The sequence below is a fragment of the Polypterus senegalus genome, chromosome 6, assembly GCF_016835505.1.
Source record: "Polypterus senegalus isolate Bchr_013 chromosome 6, ASM1683550v1, whole genome shotgun sequence".
Taxonomy (NCBI): Eukaryota; Metazoa; Chordata; class Cladistia; order Polypteriformes; family Polypteridae; genus Polypterus; species Polypterus senegalus.
In genome coordinates this window covers 64,541,665-64,562,464 of record NC_053159.1, presented here as the reverse complement: position 1 = coordinate 64,562,464, position 20,800 = coordinate 64,541,665, and the positions used below count along the sequence as shown (strand labels likewise).

General features: G+C 40.0%; 1 protein-coding gene across 1 annotated transcript in view; it reads right to left on the bottom strand.

Moving 5' to 3' along the window:
- The window catches only part of icmt (isoprenylcysteine carboxyl methyltransferase), a 35,068-nt gene extending 34,300 nt beyond the window's left edge, over positions 1–768 (bottom strand). The window contains exon 1 of the mRNA XM_039756163.1: positions 520–768. Within this exon, the coding sequence (XP_039612097.1) occupies positions 520–738 (219 nt within the window). The 5' untranslated portion in view covers positions 739–768. The remainder of the gene's footprint in view (positions 1–519) is intronic.
- Positions 769–20,800: the final 20,032 nt, after the last annotated feature.

Genomic DNA, 20,800 nt, shown 5'->3' with positions numbered 1-20,800 from the left:
TGTGGTTTCTTTTCATGTCATAATACACAATGCTTCCTCTCCATTGCCTGACGTCGTTTTTGCGGTCTAACGGACACTTTTTAATTGTGCACAGTGTTAACGCTTTTTTGTTCTTAACTTTCAAAGGCGAGTTACTGGCATGACAGAGCGTAACAAGAAATTGACATTTCTGCGACGCAGTCAAAATGAAAATACGAATCTTTTTAAAGTATGAACTGATTTGGAGTTAAATCTGGGCCAACGTTCCTGCAGTGTGGAGTCTCGTTTATAGGCAGACGCAGGAGTTTGACACTTGTGTCACTTTGAAGCTGCACACACTCCGCCTCCCAGCACCGGTGTTCCGACTATGTCTCTGGGCTTTTACTCCGCACGTACGGTGCGCACTTCATTTTGGCAGTGTCTCACTTACGTTAAATACTTAATTCCCTGCCTCTGAACACAGTATCACCACAGCTCACACAATTAACCTACACGCTATTCCTCACACCCCAGTCAGTAACGAACGGACGGGTGCCTCACCTGGTAAAGAGCTCCCTTGTACAGCAGCAGCAGCAGCCCGTTACAAAGTGCTATGTATCCCGCGATGGCTGCCTTACTATGCAGGCCTCCAAGCACCTCTTCAACCCAGTGGAACCGAAAGCTCAGCGCCGACAACAACGGGATGCCCACCACGGAGATACCTAAAAGAAAGCAGCATGCACTGATCCTACCCTCCAATACCAACTTACTGCCAGCCATGATGCATTCAGCCCGGGACAGCGCAAGTCTCGCGAGGAGGGGCGGGGTTATAGGTCGCAGAAAACGAGCGGGGTTTGGCACTCTGTGGTCTTTTCCTTTAGATGTCGCTGTCTGTTTGAAAATCAACACAAAGGAAGCGCCTGTCAAAAAACTGAAAGAACCCTGGTAAAATAATTTAGTTTAAAGTATTTACATAGAAACCTTTATTGAATTCAAAGCTGTACAATTAGTTATAATAGGGAAAATTTCTTTGCTGCACTTGCACTTCTGATAACATGGCGTGTAAATGACGGTTTATGTAAATGTAGTTGTTTTTATTATCTCTTAAAAACCTCCCACTGTTCCAGTGCGGTGGTGAGTTGTAGCCCGCTGCATTCGTGTCCCAATCCAGGTGGCTCGGCGTGTTGGGGGTTCGGCAAAACACTATCAGCGCATGCTCCAAACCTTGGTTCTTTGCAAGTGAAAGCGTTTTAAAAAACCCGTCAACGTTGCTTAAATTTGCCCAGCCCTTCACTGTACAGTAAAGAACCTATAAACATACAGACGCGGGCTGTTTTCTGCAGGCAGTCATGTGCAGACTGGTCTGATGACAGCTTACTGGCACGCCGTCGTCTGCAGGACGTGGCGATGCACATCCCTTTGATCACCAGAACCGTGCACTTCATTCACGATGTGTTCAGCTCATCTTTATGCTGTGGTAGGTATGCTGTGCAACAATGGGTGGGTTTGAAACACCTGTGTCAACATAGCATAGCTGACATTATGTCAAGTTCTATGCAGTTATTCATCTTTTCAAACAGGGCTGCAGGGAACCAGAGTCTGTCATGGGATTACTGGCAAAATTCAGATCCTGTAAGGCCATGATGGCGGCGTGTTTACATTCCAACCAGTTTCTTAATTAGCAATTACTGGAGCTAACGGAACATACTTCTTTTACCTCAATTGTAACTGATTTGCTTTTTTTAAAATTCAGAACCTTTGCTTGTTTTTATTTATCTTAACCAAAGTAAACCAAGAGGCAACCAGCTAACTTGATACCATTTGAAAATAACGTGCCATACAATTTCTGTTTCAATTAAACATTCGAAAAGAAAAAAAAATAAGGTGTGAGAAATATTCATCTGCTCAGGTACACAAAAGATAGTGTTTTCTAGGAAAAAAAAGTTTAGGAAATGTCTGGTGTGGTGCTAAAAAGTCATGGAATTATATAACACAAATTCCATTATGTGACAGTTTTACTGGGTAGGTAAATAAGTAAGTACAGTGGTTTCAGAAAGTAATCAGACCCCTTCACTTTTTTACATTTTGTTACGTTGGAGCCTTATGCTAAAATCATTTTAAGTTACATTTTTTCCCTAATCAAGCAACACTTATTACCTCACAATGACACAGTAAAAACAGGACTTTAGTAGTTTTTACAAATTTACAAAAAAAAATCTGAAATATCACATTGACACAAGAATTAAGACCTCTTTCTATGACACTTTACATTTTTCTCAGGTGCTTCCCATTCTGTTGATCATTGTTGAAATGATTGTTGTTTGGAGTGCACCTGTGGTCAATTCCATTGATTGTACATGATTAGGAAAGGCACACACATGTCTCTAGAAGGTCCCACAGTTCAGCAAAAAAACTAAGTCATAAGGTGAAAGGAACTACCTACAGAGCTCAGAGACAGGATCGTGTCAAGGCATAAATCTGGGGAAGGCTCCCAAGAGTAAAGTGGCCTCCATAATTTTTAAATGGAATAAGTCTGGAATAACCACAACTCTTCAAAGAGCTGACTGCCTGGCCAAACTGAACAATTGTGGGGCAAGGACCTTGGATGAAAAAGGCGACCAAGAACATAATGGCCACTCTGACTGAACTCCAGAGAACCAGTATGGAGATGGAAGATAATGGGCACTCTGACTGAAATCCAGAGAACCAGTATGGAAGAAACTTCCAGAAGGACAACCACCACTGTAATGATTCATTAGACTTGGCTTTATGGCCAGAAAATACATATAAGCCAATATGGAGTTTGCAAAAGGCACATTAAAGGCTTCTCACTAAAACATTGAGAACTAGATTATGTAGTCTGATGAAACCAAGATGGAACTGTTTGGCCTTAATTCTAACCATTACATCTGGAGGAAACCAGGCACCGCTCATCACCCGCGCAATACTATTCCAGGGATGAAACATGGTGGTGGCAGCATCACATTATAGGGTTGTTTATCAGAGCAGAAACTAAAAGACTAGGCAGAGTTGAGGGAAAGCTGAACAAAGTACAGAGGTATCCTTAATGAAAACCTGCTCCAGAAAAGGTTGGCCCTCACATATTGGTGAACTAGGCTTGGGGCCAGCAAGAGTTGCTTAGGATCAACTCTGTGGATGCTCTTGAGTAGCCGAGCCAGAGCCCTGACTTAAACCTAATTGAACATCTCTGGAGAAACCTGAAAATAGCTGTCAAACAATGGTTGTCCAACCAACCTGACAGAACTTGATTTGATCTGAAGCTTATCCATTCATACCCAAGAGGACTCCAGGCTGTAATTGTTGCCCAATGGGCTTCTATGAAGTACTGAATAAAGGGTTTTAAAACTTGTAATAATGTGATATTTCATTTTTCAATTTTTAATAAATTTGAACAAAGGTTTAAGAGCTTGCTTTTACTTTGTCAATCTGGGGTATTGAGTATTGTTTAATGAGGGAAAAATGAAGTTAAATGATTTTAACTCAAGGCTGCCACAGCAAAATGTGTAAAAAGCGAAGGGGTTTGAAAATTTTCTGAAACAGTTGTATATGCCCAGCATCTCTGCATTAATCACATAGGACTTAAATGTGACCTCTAGAGGATGTTATTGAGCAAAATTCAAATATTCCCAGTAAGGCAAAAATAAGTATAAAGAAATGTCTATTTCTTTACACAAGTTATACTGGGTCAGTAAGTAAGTAGATCCAATATCTCCATATCAATCAAATACCACTTATGTTCAATGTGCTATCAAGCTCACTATAGCTCGGTGTGTATTATTCACGCTACATCATGCATCATTTATCAATGTATGTACTTCTGTAGGACAAGCTTTGTTTGAGAAAATGCATTATACACTTGTGTGCACTAGAATGAGCATGAGGAAAAATTAATTTGCGTTAAGTCAACTTTGCCACTACCAGCAATGAGCACAGCTGGACACATTCAGTCAGTAATCACTCCACAACAATAAATTCAGAAAGAAGCAATAGTTTTTCCAAAATAATCTATCCACTACTTCACCCATCTTGATGTGTTCAGAAGCATCACTAGATGTATTTGCATAGCTCCAAAATAATACCCCCACTACTTCAGGTCCATGTCCTCTGCCTTTGGTAATTATTTTGGATTAGCTGACACCTCTGCAATATATATTATGACTCTTGCATCAGGATACTTTATACTTGCTATAGGCCTGACTAGTATTTCAGCAAGAATTGGCTTCTAATTAAAGCATTGGCTGTGTCAATAATGGTGGACATCTAGGACCTGTGTTTAACAGCCCTAAATTAACTGTTCATTTGTTGGTTTGTTTTGCATCTCATTATTGTTTTGCAGCTGATTAAGAAAAAAATAAACAATTGAGGGTTCCAGATCTTAAAAAGCAAACCAGTTAATATTAAGGTAGAGTCAAGTCAAGTCATGTAGCTTTATTGTCATACCATCTACATACAGTATTGCAGAATACAGTGGTATGATATAATGTTCCTTGAGACTGCAGTGCAACATACACATAAACACAGGACAAAGCATGATAAGTAAAGAACTATACTATAGTATACTATATTACAACAGATAATAGATTCCTAATTAAATACTAGGTAATGAATAGATAGTAATACATAAATAGCACAAATAAAAAACAACAATAATAAAAAATGTATAGCATATAAATAAACAACTAGACCAGATCTGGGGTGGGTGGGGGACAACACAAAGTTCAGAGTCAATCAAGAGGTGGAAGTTGTTGCAGAACCTGGCAGAACTGGTTCGGGTGCTACAGTACCTTCTGCAATATAATAACTATTAATAATGATGTATTTAATGGAGAGTGTAAAGATCCCATAGATCTTTTCTGCTGTGTGTAGTATTCTTTATAGGACCTCTCAGTTCGAGACACTGCTGTTCCCGAACCAGACAGTAATGCAACTGGTCAGAACGCTCTTGGTAGTGTCCCATTAGGATGTGGTAAGAATGGGGAGAGTTGGCTTGACTTCCTCAGTTGCTGAAGGAAGTGGAGATGTTGCTGCAACTTCTTGGCTATGTAGGTGGCTCAATCTGTATTATATCTGGTGTTATAAGTAAAGTCATCTGCCAGGTGCACACCAAGAAATTTGGATTTCTTGACCAGTTCCACCACAGATTCCTGAATGTTCTGTGGGGTATGGAGAGCATGGGCCTTTCTAAAGTCAACAAACATCTCTTTTCTCTAGTACGCGTTAAACGACAGATTGTTGCACTTGCACCAGTCCACCAAACATCATATCTCCATTTTGTAAGCCGACTCGTCCACATTGCTGATAAGAACCACCACTGTTATGTCATCAGAAAACTTAATAATGTTGTTAGACCTGTATTCAACCGTATAGTCGTGGATCACCAGAGTAAATAGAAATAGGCTGAGTATGTATCCCTGGGAAGCACTGGTACTCAGCATGATGGTGATTACAGTGAGGACTATCTGGTGTCTCTCTGACAGAAAGTATAGCAGTTTCTTTAAGCTTCTGTAGCAGCCTTCTTGCAACTAGATGGCATTATACCCAGGTACAGATGCCAGACATTTTGTAATTCTGTATAGATAGATAATAATCCCATTTCTCCTCCTATTAGCAACATTTACAGAAGCCAGAGATAACCAATCTCTTCCTCAAACCTTTCGCCAAGGACTAGTCACTGTTTTTCCAAAACAAAATAAGGACTTATTACAATGTGCATCATACAGACCAATTTCACTTCTGAATAATGATGTTAAAATACTCTCTAAAATCATAGCTAGAAGGATGGAGAAAGTGCTCCCCTCGGTAATATCACAAGACCAAACTGGATTTATTAGGGGCCGACACTTATCTTCAAATCTTCGACGCCTGTTTAATGTAATATACTCACCAACTAAATCAAACACCCCAGAAATATTATTATCATTGGATGCAGAAAAAGCATTCGACATGATTGAATGGAAATACCTTTTTACTACATTGTAAAAGTTTGGGTTTGGCCCGAACATTTGTGCATGGATTAAATTACTGTATACTAACCCAGAAGCTTCAGTTTGCATCAACAACAATTGCTCAGACTACTTTAAACTAGAACGTGGCACTAGACAAGGATGCCCTTGTCACCGCTGCTGTTTGCGATTGCCATTGAACCACTGGCAATACATTGTCGAAATACTGATCAGATAAAGGGGATTAGCAGAGAAGGACTGGAACAGAAAATCTCATTATATGCAGATGATATGGTACTGTATATATCGGACCCAGAAAATTCTGTGCCTGCAGTCTTAGCAGCACTCACAGAATTTCAAAAGATCTCTGGTCTCAGAATTAATCTGAATAAAAGTGTACTCTTTCCAGTGAATTCTCAAGCATATAATATTAGATTAGATACCCTACCTTTTATCATTGCAGAACAGTTTAAATACCTCGGGTAAACATCACAAGTAAACATAAAGCTCTTTATCAACAAAATTTCGCCGTCTGCATGGAAAAAATTAAACAAGACTTGCATAGATGGTCAACCCTTCATCTCACACTAGCTGGAAGAATTAACACTGTTAAGATGAATATTCTTCCTAAGCTCCTTTTTATTTCAAAACATTCCAATATACATTAATAAATCATTCTTTAGGCAATTAGATTCAACAATAACCTCATTTATTTGGAATTCAAAACATCCACGCATCAAAAGAGCGACCCTACAAAGACAAAAGGCAGAAGGCGGCATGGCTCTACCTAACTTCCAGTTTTATTACTGGGCAGCAAATATACAGGCGATAAGAACCTGGACACAAATAGAAGAACATACACAGGCTTGGACCGCAATAGAAGTAAAATCCTGCAGTACTTCTTTGTATTCCTTGCTCTGTGCTCCAATAAACACGTTATCGGCAATATACAAATAACCCAATTGTGCTCCACTCACTTAGAATCTGGAACCAATGTAGAAAGCATTTTAAGACGGAGAAGCTTCTATCTGTGGCACCTCTGCAAGAGAACCATCTCTTTCAACCTTCACAAACATATGCAGTTTTAATATCTGGAAAAAATTTGGAATTAACTTGCTTAGAGATCTTTATATAGACAACGTCTTTGCATCCTATGAACAATTACATTCCAAATTTAACATTCCAGCTACACATTTCTTTCACTATCTTCAAATCAGGAACTTTGTTAAACAGAACCTTCCAGATTTTCCTCATCTTGCACCCTCATCCATGCTAGAAAAAATATTGCTCAATTCTAAGGACTTAGACTCCATCTCTACAATATATAAAATCATTTTACAATCCCTCCTTTCAAAGATCCAAGAGGACACTGGGAAAAAGATCTCTCAATTAATATATCAGAAAAGGAGTGGAAAGTAGCAATGCAGAGAATTCACTCGAGCTCCATATGCGCAAAGCATACAATTATACAACTCAAAATTATATATCGAGCACATCTGTCTCGACTAAAACTCTCCAAAATGTTTCCAGGACATGATCCAACCTGCGAACTTTGTAACCAAGTCCCAGCCTCACATTATTCTGGACAAAAATTTTACCTTTCAGACAGCCTTGGGCTCACAATCCCTCCTAACCCATTAACAGCTGTGTTTGGGGTTCTTCCAGAGGGGCTTAAAGTGGAGAAGTACAAACAAACTGTGATTGCATTCACTACACTTTTGGCACACAGACTTATTCTGATAAACTGGAAGAACCCAAACTCTCCTTTTTTAAGTCAGTGGGAAACCAATGTGTTATATTATTTGAAATTGGAAAAAATCAAATACTCAGTTAGAGGATCTGTACAGACTTTTTTCAAAACATGGCAGGATCTAATCAGTAATATTTTAAAATAAGTTCATGAAGCACAGAGAATTTATTAATTTAGGTATGTTTACAAGCCTTAAATTTTACGCCGTTTGGCTTGCTCTCTCTCTCAGTGGTGGGGATCGATCTGTTCTTAACTCAACTTTTCTTTTTGTAAAAACTTGATTGCTTTGTATGGATTCTAATAAAATTAATGAAATAATAAAAAAAAAATCCCATTTCTGATCCCTTTGGCATTATCAGGGGTGTGGACCTGTTAAAATATCACAAGATTCCAGTTGCACTCATACTACAGGCATTTGACCTCCACAATTTTTATATATGTAAGCCACTTTTGCTGCTTTTGGTCTAAAGTAAAGAGTTTCTTTTCCCACTTCCACTATTTTATTTTGTGAACGTTTGAAAACAAAATCTGGAGGTTGTTTTTAGATCAAATCGCATATCCATGGATCGTACGAAGGCATTTCATTTGGTGTGTGTTTATTCCAACAGAAGCTGCCTCAGTAGCCTGTCTGTTCTCTTTATTTTAACAGGTGGTTTCTGACAGTTTGGAGACTACATATAGTACTCTTCATTATGTTTAGGACAAAGACACATTTTTCCTTGATTTACCCCTCTGCTCCACAGTTTATAATTGCAAATCGAACAATTCAGACTTGATTAAAGTGCACATTGTAGACTTTAATGTAAGGGTATTTGCATATGTTTTGGTGACACCTTGTAGAAATTGCGACACTTTTTCTATATCGTCCCCACATTTCAGGGCACCATAATATTTGAGACATAGCAATGATTGGTATATTAAAGAAGACATATTTAGTACTATGTTGCATATCCTTTGCATGCAATGACTGCTTGAAGTTTGCGATTCATAGACATTACCAGGTCCTTAGTATTTTCTTTGGTGATGCTCTGTCAAGCCTCTAATGCAGCCAACTTCACCTCCTCCGCGTTTTGTAGGCTTGACACCTTTGATTTTCTATTCAGCATACGCAAGGCATGCTCATTTGTATTTAAATTGAATTTTCCATCTTTTGGCTTTGAAAAGCTCCTGTGTTGCCTTAGCAGTATGTTTCGGATTATTGTCTTGTTGTAAGGTGAAGCACTGTCAATGAGTTTGGAGGCATTTACTGGAACTTCAGCAGATAAGATGTTTCTTTGCAACTCAGATTTTATTGTGCAACTACTGTCAGCTGTTCCATCATCAATAAAGAAAAAGTGTGCTAGTACTTGTGGTAGCCATACATGCACAAGCCAAAACACCCCCACCAGATGAGGTGGTATGCTTTGGAACCTGGACAGTTTCTTTTCTTTTCCACACTTTGCATTTACCATCAGTCTGATACAGATTCATCTTTGTCTCATCTGCCCACAAGAGCTTTTTCCAGAATTCTGCAGGCTCTTTTAAGTACTTTTTCACAATTCTGATCTGGTCATCCTGTTTTTGTGGCTAAGTAGTGATTTGCATCTTGCAGTGTAGCCTCTGTATTTATGACACATCCACATCTACCTCCTGAAGATGTTTTCTGATCTGCCAGACAGTCATTTGGAACTTCTTCTTCTGTAATCAAAAGTGGAGGTCTTTCTTGGAGTACTAGTCCCTTTGTGATTACTGAGCTCACCAGGGGATTCTTTCTTCTCAATGATATGCCAGACAGTTGATTTAGGCAATTCTAAGGTTTTACCAGTTGTATTGTTGTTTTTCAGCTTTGTAATGGCTTCTTTGACTTTCATTGGCACAGCTCTTGTCCTCATCTTTAACAATGACAGGTACAGACTTGAAAGGGTATAAGCAGGCATAAATATCTTATGCACTAATAAAGCAAAGAAACACACTTGAGTGATCACAATTACCTGTGGCGCCAATGTTCCCAAATATTATGGTGCCATGTAAAAGGGGGACAGTGTATAAAAAGTTTTGTCATTTCTATATAAAATTCTATAGTAAACATTACCTGCCTTTTCCCAGTATGTGGATTGTAACACTCGGGGAAACAGGACTATTGACCTACTATATGCAAACGTTAAAGACGCATACAGTGCGACCCCACTGCCTGCGCTTGGGAAAGCAGATCGTAACCTGGTTCTGCTTCAGCCTCAATACAAACCAAGAGTGAGGGCGCTACCTACAACTACACGCTCATTCAGGAAGTGGTCCCCTGAGGCAGAGCAGGCTCTGAGAGACTGCTTTGGAACTACAGACTGGGATATATTGCTTGGGTCACATAGTGAGAACATTGAAGAGGCTGTTGAATGCACAACTGATTACATCAACTTCTGTATGGACATTGTAGTTCCAGTAAGAACAGTATGCTGCTATGCTAACAACAAGCCATGGGTTACAAGTGACATCAAGGGCCTTTTGAACCAGAAGAAAAGGGCTTTTAAAGGTGGTGATAAGCATGAGCTCAAGTGCGTGCAGAAGGAACTCCGAGTCCAGCTCAGGGCGGCGAAAGAGCAGTACAGGAGAAAGCTGGAGCAGAAGTTGCAGAACAACAGCATGAAGGAAGTGTGGGATGGGATGAAGATTATCACTGGCTGCAGCTCGAGCGGGTGCCGCCATCGAGACAGACGTGGAGAGAGCAAACCAAATGAACAACTTCTTTAATAGGTTTGATCACAGTAACCCACTCTCACCTCGGAGTACTGCATCCTCCAACCATCCTTCTGCTGATACCAGCATAGGTGAGACATCCCCACCCACAATTACAGCAGCCCAGGTGAGCAGAGAGCTGAAAAGACTTTGTGCCAGCAAAGCAGCGGGTCCAGATGGTGTATCGCCACGATTGCTGAAGGCCTGTGCGTTGGAACTGGGGAGTCCTCTACAGCGCATCTTCAACCTGAGCCTGGAACAGGGAGAGTCCCAAGGCTTTGGAAAACATCTTGTATCACTCCTGGCCCAAAGGTATCACGTCCTAGTGAGCTGAATGACTTCCGGCCTGTTGCTCTGGCGTCACATCTGATGAAGACCATGGAGCGGCTGCTGCTTCACCACCTGAGGCCACAGGTCCGCCACGCCCTCGACCCTCTGCAGTTCGCATACCAGGAGAAGGTGGGAGCGGAGGATGCCATCATCTATATGCTTCATCGATCCCTCTCCCACCTGGACAGAGGCAGTGGTGCTGTAAGAATTATGTTTTGGACTTCTCTAGCGCCTTCAACACCATCCAACCTCTGCTCCTTAGGGATAAGCTGACTGAGATGGGAGTAGATTCACACCTGTGGCATGGATTGTGGACTATCTTACAGACAGACCTCAATATGTGCGTCTTGGGAACTGCAGGTCTGACATTGTGTGCAGCAATACAGGGCGCCCGAGGGACTGTACTTTCTCGGTCCTGTTCAATCTATATACATCAGACTTCCAATATGACTCGAGTCCTGCCACGTGCAAAAGTTTACTGATGACACTGCTATTGTGGGCTGCATCAGGTGTGGGCAGGAGGAGGAGTACAGAAAGTTAATCAAAGACTTTGTTAAATGGTGCGACTCAAACCACTTACACCTTAACACCAGCAAGACCAAGGAGCTGGTGGTGGATTTTAGGAGGCCCAGGCCCCTCATGGACCCTGTGATCATCAGAGGTGACTGTGTGCAGAGGGTGCAGACCTTAAATATCTGGGAGTGCAGCTGGATGACAAATTGGACTGGACTGCCAATACTGATGCTCTATGTAAGAAAGGTCAGAGCAGACTATACTTTCTGAGAAGGTTGGCATCCTTCAACATCTGCAGTAAGATGCTGCAGATGTTCTACCAGACGGTTGTGGCGAGTGCCCTCTTCTACGCGGTGGTGTGCTGGGGTGGCAGCATAAAGATGAAAGACGCCTCACGCCTGGACAAACTTGTTAAGAAGGCAGGCTCTATTGTAGGATTAAAGTTGGACAGTTTAACATCTGTGGCAGAGCGACGGGCACTAAGCAAACTCCTGTCAATCATGAAGAATCCACTGCATCCACTTAACAGTGTCATCTCCAGGCAGAGGAGTAGCTTCAGTGACAGACTTTTGTCACTGTCCTGCTCCACTGACAGACTGAGGAGATCGTTCCTCCCCCACACTATGCGACTCTTCAATTCCACCCGGGGGAGTAAATGCTAACATTAATTTTATTTTAATTTTTTCATTTTATTACTATTTAATTTAATATTGTTTCTTTGTATCAGTATACTGCTGCTGGATTATGTGAATTTCCCCTTGGGATTAATAAAGTATCTATCTATCTATCTATCTATCTATCTATCTATCTATCTATCTATCTATCTATCTATCTATCTATCTATCTATCTGTTGTGACTGAAATGTGTGCCAATACCCTTCAATTGAAGGCTGCGATATGCATTTTAATCACATCTGAATTGTATGATGTTTGATTTTAAACTGTGGAGCAGAGGAGTAAATCAAGGAAAATGCGTTGTTGTCCCAAACATTATGGAGGGCACTGTATATCTACAAATGTGCTTCTGTAAATATGCAAGAAACTCTAGAATCCATTGTAAGTTGAGTGAATATTTAGTTTTTTTAGGTTCCTGAATTTTTTGACTGATTTCAATGGTTTCATGAAAGATTTCCTAAATCTTACATATACATTTTCAGACCCTCATAATGCAATTCAGGGGCACAGGTGGGGATGGTGCTCGTGCAGCTAGCAATGGGCATTAAAGCAGGAAATAGCCCTGGAGAAAAAGCGAGTTGATTTCAGGGCTCTCTCACCCACACACCGAAACACTCACACTTGCCAATTTGGATTCACCAGTTAAGATAAACTGCACATCTTTGGGGTTATGACGGTAAAATTGTATCCATAGGAATCCATTAAGATACAAATAGAAGGCATAAACTCCATACGGACACTTTTATATCCTTTCATTTTATGTACCTACTTATTCTTTTCAACAGTTTAGGATAGCGATGGCCACAGTCTGTCCCAGCAGCATTGGGAGCAAGACAGGAAACACATCTGGCCAAAGCCACAAGATCATAGAGCACACCTAGCGCATACCTGCACTCACTCATACTGGACAAGTTGAAGAAAAGGTGGGTTTTCAGGTGGGATTTGATCATTATAATTGATGGAAGTTAACAGAGAGAAGAGAGTATAAAAATTTCAACGAGAACAGGACCAACACTGTTGAATTTAGCCCAACAAAGTTTGCCAGTCCTATCCACTTAAATCCTTAAAAATAACATCAAGCCATATTTTAAAGATACCTAAAACCCTACTCTCTACCGAACTACTTGGTAATTTATTCCATGTGTATATGGTTCTCTGTGCAAAGAAAAACTTCCTAACATTTACAATGGTTGACAGTTATATAGTGACGCTTTAAGGAACCATGAAGACTACCATTAGAAGATCTCAGATGTGAAATCAGTTTATGTAGAATGATTGACAACACGTTAGGCATATACAGTGTTGTAAGTTAGTGTTAGTGCTTAAAGATGAATCTGCCTTCAACACGAAGTCAGTGTCATTGTGCACTCAGCCTGAATTAAAAAAGTAAAGGTGTTGCTGCCTCGCAGATCTGCCTGTCTTTCAAGATCATGTGATCTACTTTTGCCTTAAGGTTCTTCTACTGAAATATCAGTATAGTTTGTGTTTTGCATTTTCATAACCAGAATAAAGAGCCTCGAGCACAATACAGTAAACTGAGGACACTACAGTTGTATTAATTTACATGTATTCTCTTTAATACTGCAGCTGCAGGATGACTGCATATCTAAAATGGAGTATGGGTGCTCTAGGATGTCATGTCTTCTACTACTCTAGTCACCTGTAAGAGGTGGGATGGTGGAGAGGCACCTTGTGCTGTAGGCTTACAACACCAGAGGATTTGGCAGATCAACGGTAAGCATGGATTATATATACATGGTGAGAGTCCTAAGAACTACACACTTCTTACATTTTAAACTCTAACATCAAATAAATACAGAGTAAAAGTATTTGGCAGAAGTACTCTATTGAGTATGCAAAGTAACACTATGTGTGCCATAAAGACATGAGTACTGTAGTACCTGAGGCTTACAATTGAAATTGCATAACAAGACACATGCAACTCTGTTACAATTTGTTTTCAAAAATGCCTTGGCAATGCTAATGGATCTTTTTAACATCTGATTCTAGTTTGATTTCAAATTTGACACTTCATTTCAATTTCAACGTGCAATATTTAATCTTTTCAGTTAGTGTAGATTTTTTGAGACAGTCTTGTATACATGAGGTTATAGGTTGCACAGCTGCCAGAAAAGGCACTTGGTTGACATAAAACAAGGAAAGATTCAGTCATTTCCATCTAAGAGAGAAGACTTTGGGTTACTAGGTGCTGCATGAGGGTTTATCTTTGTGCTGTTGTTTTCCCCTCACATTCCACAGATGTTCCTTCGACAATAATTGGAGACTAAATTTGGACCAGTAAAAGTGTTTATGTGGGTGTGTCCTGTGTTACAATGGTTTCCTGGTTTGTACATTATGCTATTTTCTGAGATGCTATATTGGAAGACATGAGTTCAGAAAATGGATGGGTATGTTAAATGCACTGAAATTGTCCATAATTGTATTTTTGTGGGGTTGTCACTAATTACAACAGTCCTTAGAAAGTCTTAGTAACCAGTGGTGCTGTTTGTGACACATACAATGTTAGTGTGGGACAATTTAATGAAAATTTGTATAATTAAACACAGATAGACATATTTTCAAGGGAAGATGCCCTGCTGGCAAAAGATGTTCATGGGTAGGAGCATCATGAAATTGGCACAGGCCAGGTAGGTTGCCTGGGGAGCTCTAAGCTTTGGAAGAATCATCTTACATATATCAGTTGTGTATTACAGGCAGCCAGCAGGAGACAGTATGCCCGGGATATGACCTGTACCAGGTATGAATTTATGGGACTATGCTGCCTTTGTAACAGTGCAGGTATTAAGGACACTTTAAGGTCTCAGGAGGCCTGGGGCTATTGGTTTTAGTGAATAGCCACACATGGAGGAAAACCACATTGAAAACTCTGGCAACAAAACAAAATTTAGTCACTTAATTTATTAAATTAAATGTAGGGAAATAGAAACAAATAGACATTTTAAAGAAGCAAAAATAAAAAAAAGTAAGAAAAACAAAATTACAAAATACAAAGAACCGATAGAAAGGCAAACTCAATCCAATAAAGCAAAAGAATATTGAGATTAAACAAACCAAGCCAAAACCCAATATCTGAAATCAAAAACCTTATACACTCACCTAAAGGATTATTAGGAACACCTGTTCAATTTTTCATTAATGTAATTATCTAATCAACCAATCACATGGCAGTTGCTTCAATGCATTTAGGGGTGTGGTCCTGGTCAAGACAATCTCCTGAACTCCAAACTGAATGTCAGAATGGGAAAGAAAGGTGATTTAAGCAATTTTGAGCGTGGCATGGTTGTTGGTGCCAGACGGGCCGGTCTGAGTATTTCACAATCTGCTCAGTTACTGGGATTTTCACGCACAACCATTTCTAGGGTTTACAAAGAATGGTGTGAAAAGGGAAAAACATCCAGTATGCGGCAGTCCTGTGGGCGAAAATGCCTTGTTGATGCTAGAGGTCAGACGAGAATGGGCCGACTGATTCAAGCTGATAGAAGAGCAACTTTGACTGAAATAACCACTCGTTACAACCGAGGTATGCAGCAAAGCATTTGTGAAGCCACAACACGCACAACCTTGAGGCGGATGGGCTACAACAGCAGAAGACCCCACCGGGTACCACTCATCTCCACTATAAATAGGAAAAAGAGGCTACAATTTGACAAGCTCACCAAAATTGGACAGTTGAAGACTGTTGCCTGGTCTGATGAGTCTCGATTTCTGTTGAGACATTCAAATGGGAGAGCCAGAATATGGCGTAAACAGAATGAGAACATGGATCCATCATGCCTTGTTACCACTGTGCAGGCTAGTGGTGGTGGTGTAATGGTGTGGGGGATGTTTTCTTGGCACACTTTAGGCCCCTTAGTGCCAATTGGGCATCGTTTAAATGCCACGGGCTACCTGAGCATTGTTTCTGACCATGTCCATCCCTTCATGACCACCATGTACTCATCCTCTGATGGCTACTTCCAGCAGGATAATGCACCATGTCACAAAGCTCGAATCATTTCAAATTGGTTTCTTGAACATGACAATGAGTTCACTGTACTAAAATGGCCCCCACAGTCACCAGATCTCAACCCAATAGAGCATCTTTGGGATGTGGTGGAACGGGAGCTTCGTGCCCTGGATGTGCACCCCACAAATCTCCATCAACTGCAAGATGCTATTCCATCAATATGGGCCAACATTTCTAAAGACTGCTTTCAGCACCTTGTTGAATCAATGCCACGTAGAATTAAGGCAGTTCTGAAGACGAAAGGGAGTCAAACACCTTATTAGTATGGTGTTCCTAATAATCCTTTAGGTGAGTGTATAGACTTGACATTCAGAAAAACAAAAAGGTCAAAAGAGTGCCGACAAAACCAAAAGAGAACATGAAAGCTAAGCTGCAGTGACTAAACAAGGCTTAAGTAGTCCCAATGTGCTGAGAAGTGGATAATAAACAGGATACGTTTGGTAGTTTTCCAGTCAGTTATTTCTTCACAATCATAGTATATACAGGTAGTAATTTGCTAATTGAAAGCATATTTTATACATTTTAAAAATTACTAGCCTTTTCTTGTGTTTAATGGAGCTAATGGGTACCAGTGTCCCAATGTAAAAAAAGTATTAAAACTTAGTGAATACGTTCTGATGAAATAAGACAAATGAGAAGAGATCATTCAATCCATCAGGCTTGTTTGTTTATGTAATAGCCAAGCTGTTCCAATTATCTCATCCAGATACTTCTTAAAGGTTGCCAGTAGGGAGGGAAAAACTCTAGGCCACTGTTGCAGCACTCTCAGATGATTACCATACCATTCCAAAGACCCCATTGGGCAAATGTGACCATGCCATGATATTTCTTGTTTCCTCATATAGTCAGAGAGTGATACAGTATCAGATGATGTGGAAATCAAACAGTGCATGAGTGGACTAGTGAGACTGTGGAGGGACTATAAAATGGCCTAAACTCAACTCTGATAAGAGGAGTATATGGGCATAATTACTTCTCACATAAGAGTTCAGTGTTTTTTTAAGAGCTGAAGTATTTACAAACAGCTAAAGAGGAAGCCTACAACAATCATGAAATACAATAATGACAAATCATCGCTTTCTAAAGAGCTGAGAGGGTTATGAACAGCTAAAGAAGAAGCTTACAAAAGTGGGGATAAGGATCTGTTTACATAGAAGTTAAATATCTACTAAACAAGGCAGTTAAAGACCATATCACATTACATGATTTTTCCATCAATTTTCAGTTGTAGCCTTCATTTACATTATCTTAGAGGAGTCAGTGGCATGCTCCTGTGAAGCAAGTTGCACATTGTGACACAGTCAGCTACTCAGTCCAACTAGTCAATGACTCACTCTGATAAAATCAAATAGGCTTGATTTTTTGTTAATCATTAGGGACGGACTGTGTATGTAAGTTCATCCCCAAATACAATGCATACAATTCAGAAATGAAGAAGAGGAACACAGGTGTCTTGGACCTCACAAACAAAAGAGAAGTTCATATATGTGATGTTGCTTGTTTTACCTATCATGACAAAACAGAACAAAAGAAAGAAAAAGGGCAGATTGCGGTTGAATTTATTTTAACTGTTAACCCTTCATACCACGCCAGCTCCATTAGGCAGCACCTAATTAGATGTCAGATAAAGGGGCAAGCATGCCTGTACTAAAGTCTGGCACTCAGGTGGTAATGTGACATGGACAGTGATTTTTCTGTCATTTAAATTAACATGGTCAAGAGACAAGATTAACAACTGTGGTCAGCACATCTGATATACCCTATGACTAGAAGTCATGTAATGTGACATTGGCATATGGAAGCCAAAATCAGATACAAGGTCAAGCTGGAACAGAATATCTCCACTCCTCTGTCTGGAATGTTTTACAAGTGAGTACTGGTTAGAAACAAAAGTGTTCACTGCCACAAAGTGACCTCTCTTTACAGTGCCTATAAAAAGTATTCACCCTTTGAAAGCTTTCACATTTTACTTTTATGGCACATGGAATCACAGTGAATTTAATATTGTTTTTTGACACTTATCAACAAAAAAATGTTGATGTCATAGTAAAAACAAATCTTTGCAAAGTGGTCGAAATTAATTATAAACACTACACATTATCAAAACTGCACCATCCCGACCATGAACTGTGAAGCATCATACTGTGGGGGTGTGACACAGTCACGTCCGTATCAGTAGCATAATCACAGATGAGCCGGGCAAATGAGGACACACACAGTCATCTAGGGTTTGGTGCAAACTGGAGAAGTGATTTTACCTAAAACCTACCAAATAAAATGTTCAAAAGTACAGTGCCAGTCTTTTATAAATAAATAATCTATAAAACCAGGTGCCAAAAAAGTGGAGGTTAAAATGTCCAAATAAGTAATTCCTATAAATACAAGGTTAAAAGCCCAAGCAGGTTTCTTTCATTAAAAACAATCCCAAGCTACCGTGCCATCTCCCTAAAAACTGACTTCTCCTCTGCTTAACTCAGATGGGAGCTCAGCAACCAGAGGAGATGCTCACCAACAGGCACAGTCAACCCTAACATGGCTCCGGGTCCCTCCTAGTCCCAAGCTCCTGGCAGGGTGCTGCATCGAGCCTTGTACCTCTGACTCCTGCTGCCACTCTTCAGCCTTAACGCAGGAGCCTTGCTGGAGTGATCTGTCACTCCTGCTCCCCAAAAACATAACTCAGCAGGAGTGACCCCTGCCCTTCAATCAAAGGCCATGGGCTTTTGTCAAGGCCATCTTCACAGCAGGCTGCTTCCATTTCTTTGCACAGGCTCCTTCTCATTTTTGCATCTTTTGTCTTCCTTCACTTCTGTCCTTCTCTCAATTCCTTTTTGTTCTTCCTTTCTGATCTTCTAGTTCTTTCCTTCTCTACCGTGCAGGCTGTTTTTACATTTTTGCATGTGCTCTGTAAAACCGTGGACGTTTGCTGAGGACAGTACCCTGATTGGCCTGATCACAAATGGAAACAAAGAGCCATACAGAAGGGAGGTGTGATCGGCAGGCCATATGTTGCACTTAAAACAATCTCAATTTGAATGCTCTGAGAACAATGTGAATGGTTATAGTTTATATGGGGACCTCCTACTCCTCGGATTATAAGTAATTTCATCATCAGTTGGGCAGAATCATTTAAATTTCTTGGCGCCTTTATCACTCAGTTTGGACTGGGATAAAAACATCTTCTCTCATCAAAAAAATTCAGCAGCATGTCTTTTTTCCATCAGCCTAAAATGTTTAACCTGCCCCAATCAGTGCTGATACAAATTTAAAGAGGTACTGAAAGCATCCTCTGCTTGTCCATAACTGTCTGATATGACAGTGCATCTTAACACCGAAAACATAAACTGCAGTGTGTCATTTGGACAGCAGAAAAGATTGTAGGCCTGAAACTGACCTCTATTGAGGAACCGTATGCCATGTGTCAAGAAACATGCAAAAATATAATCAAAGACTTATTGACCAAGTTACCTCTCTCTTTCAATTATTATCATTAAGGAAACCATATTATTGATCACTAAAAGCAATAACTACTAGACACATAGTTTCTTGCTGATTGCAGTCATTTGGAAAGAGGCTAGTTAAACACAGTCCCTTGATGCTTCTCTGTCCTTTCCTGATCTCCAAACTACTCCATCCAAACTAAGTGATGTTGATTTTATAAAAACGTACTTGACATATAGTGCAATTTCACATTGTCAAAATTGTTTTAAATATTCATGTTTTGCACAACAGAAGCTTATTATTACTATTGTATATAAAGTTGCAATGACATTATTTATTGTACATTTGGCTGTTATATTTATTGTAATTGGATTTACTTTGTTAAATAAGGATGCAACACAAAGATACATTATTTGCAACTATACTGCTTGGCAATGAAGTTGAACTTTGTTTTCCATTTTTAGCTTTGAAAACGGGGAATGAACAACAAAAGCAAGGAAAAGCTATCTTCTCTGCAAAGATCTGTGGCAATCAGGAGGAATACATAAGGCCAGGTCACACCAGAATGAACCTATTTTCCAATTAGTGAGGAACAGGATCAGGGCAAAATTACCAAAAATACAAAAAATGTAAAGATAGACAAGAGAGTGGGAGGAAATTACATGAAATAAGGGGCCTGAGTTGCTTCAAAAGCTTGCATATTGTAATCTTTTTAGTTAGCCAATAAAAGGTGTCATTTTGCTTGACTTCTCACTATGAAATAAACAAAAACAAAACAAAAAAAAAACTACAAAACAAAAGTACAACCTTAACATCTCATGGTCAAAGGAATGAAGCGTCTGGATGAATGTTCAAATGTTGAAAATAAAGGTATCCAAGATCAAACTGGCATGTAATCCAGGTCCTTGGTGAGCGAGGCCCCCTAGTACTAAAGAGAACAATCCACACAGAGATGTGGGGAATATATAACCTCCACACAGGCTGTGACACAGCATTCCATACCACTGTGCCACCCATTTTATGTATGTGCATACTTGAAAGTTTCTCTTCTCTTTTTTCCTTTCTTGTTAATTATACTTACATTTGGTACAGTGGTTTGCACTGCTGCTACACATACCATGCTTCTGGGGCTCGAGCCTTACTCCTATGTACTTATCTTTATGGAGTTTGCATATTCTCCCTATACCTGCATGGGTTTTAGTTCCAGCATCTTCAAACATTTTCATGCTATGTAAATCATTGAGGCTAAATTTGCACAGAGTGAACCCTCAGCTGGTTCCTGCCATTCCCCCAATCCAGCGTGTATGGCCTTTTTAACACAGAATTGCATGTACGGTTTGATTTTATACTAGGCCCCACATCTCACAAGTTAACATGCATCATGTTCAATTGTTCAACAGTTGAACACTACTCACATTTTATATTTCAATCGTATAA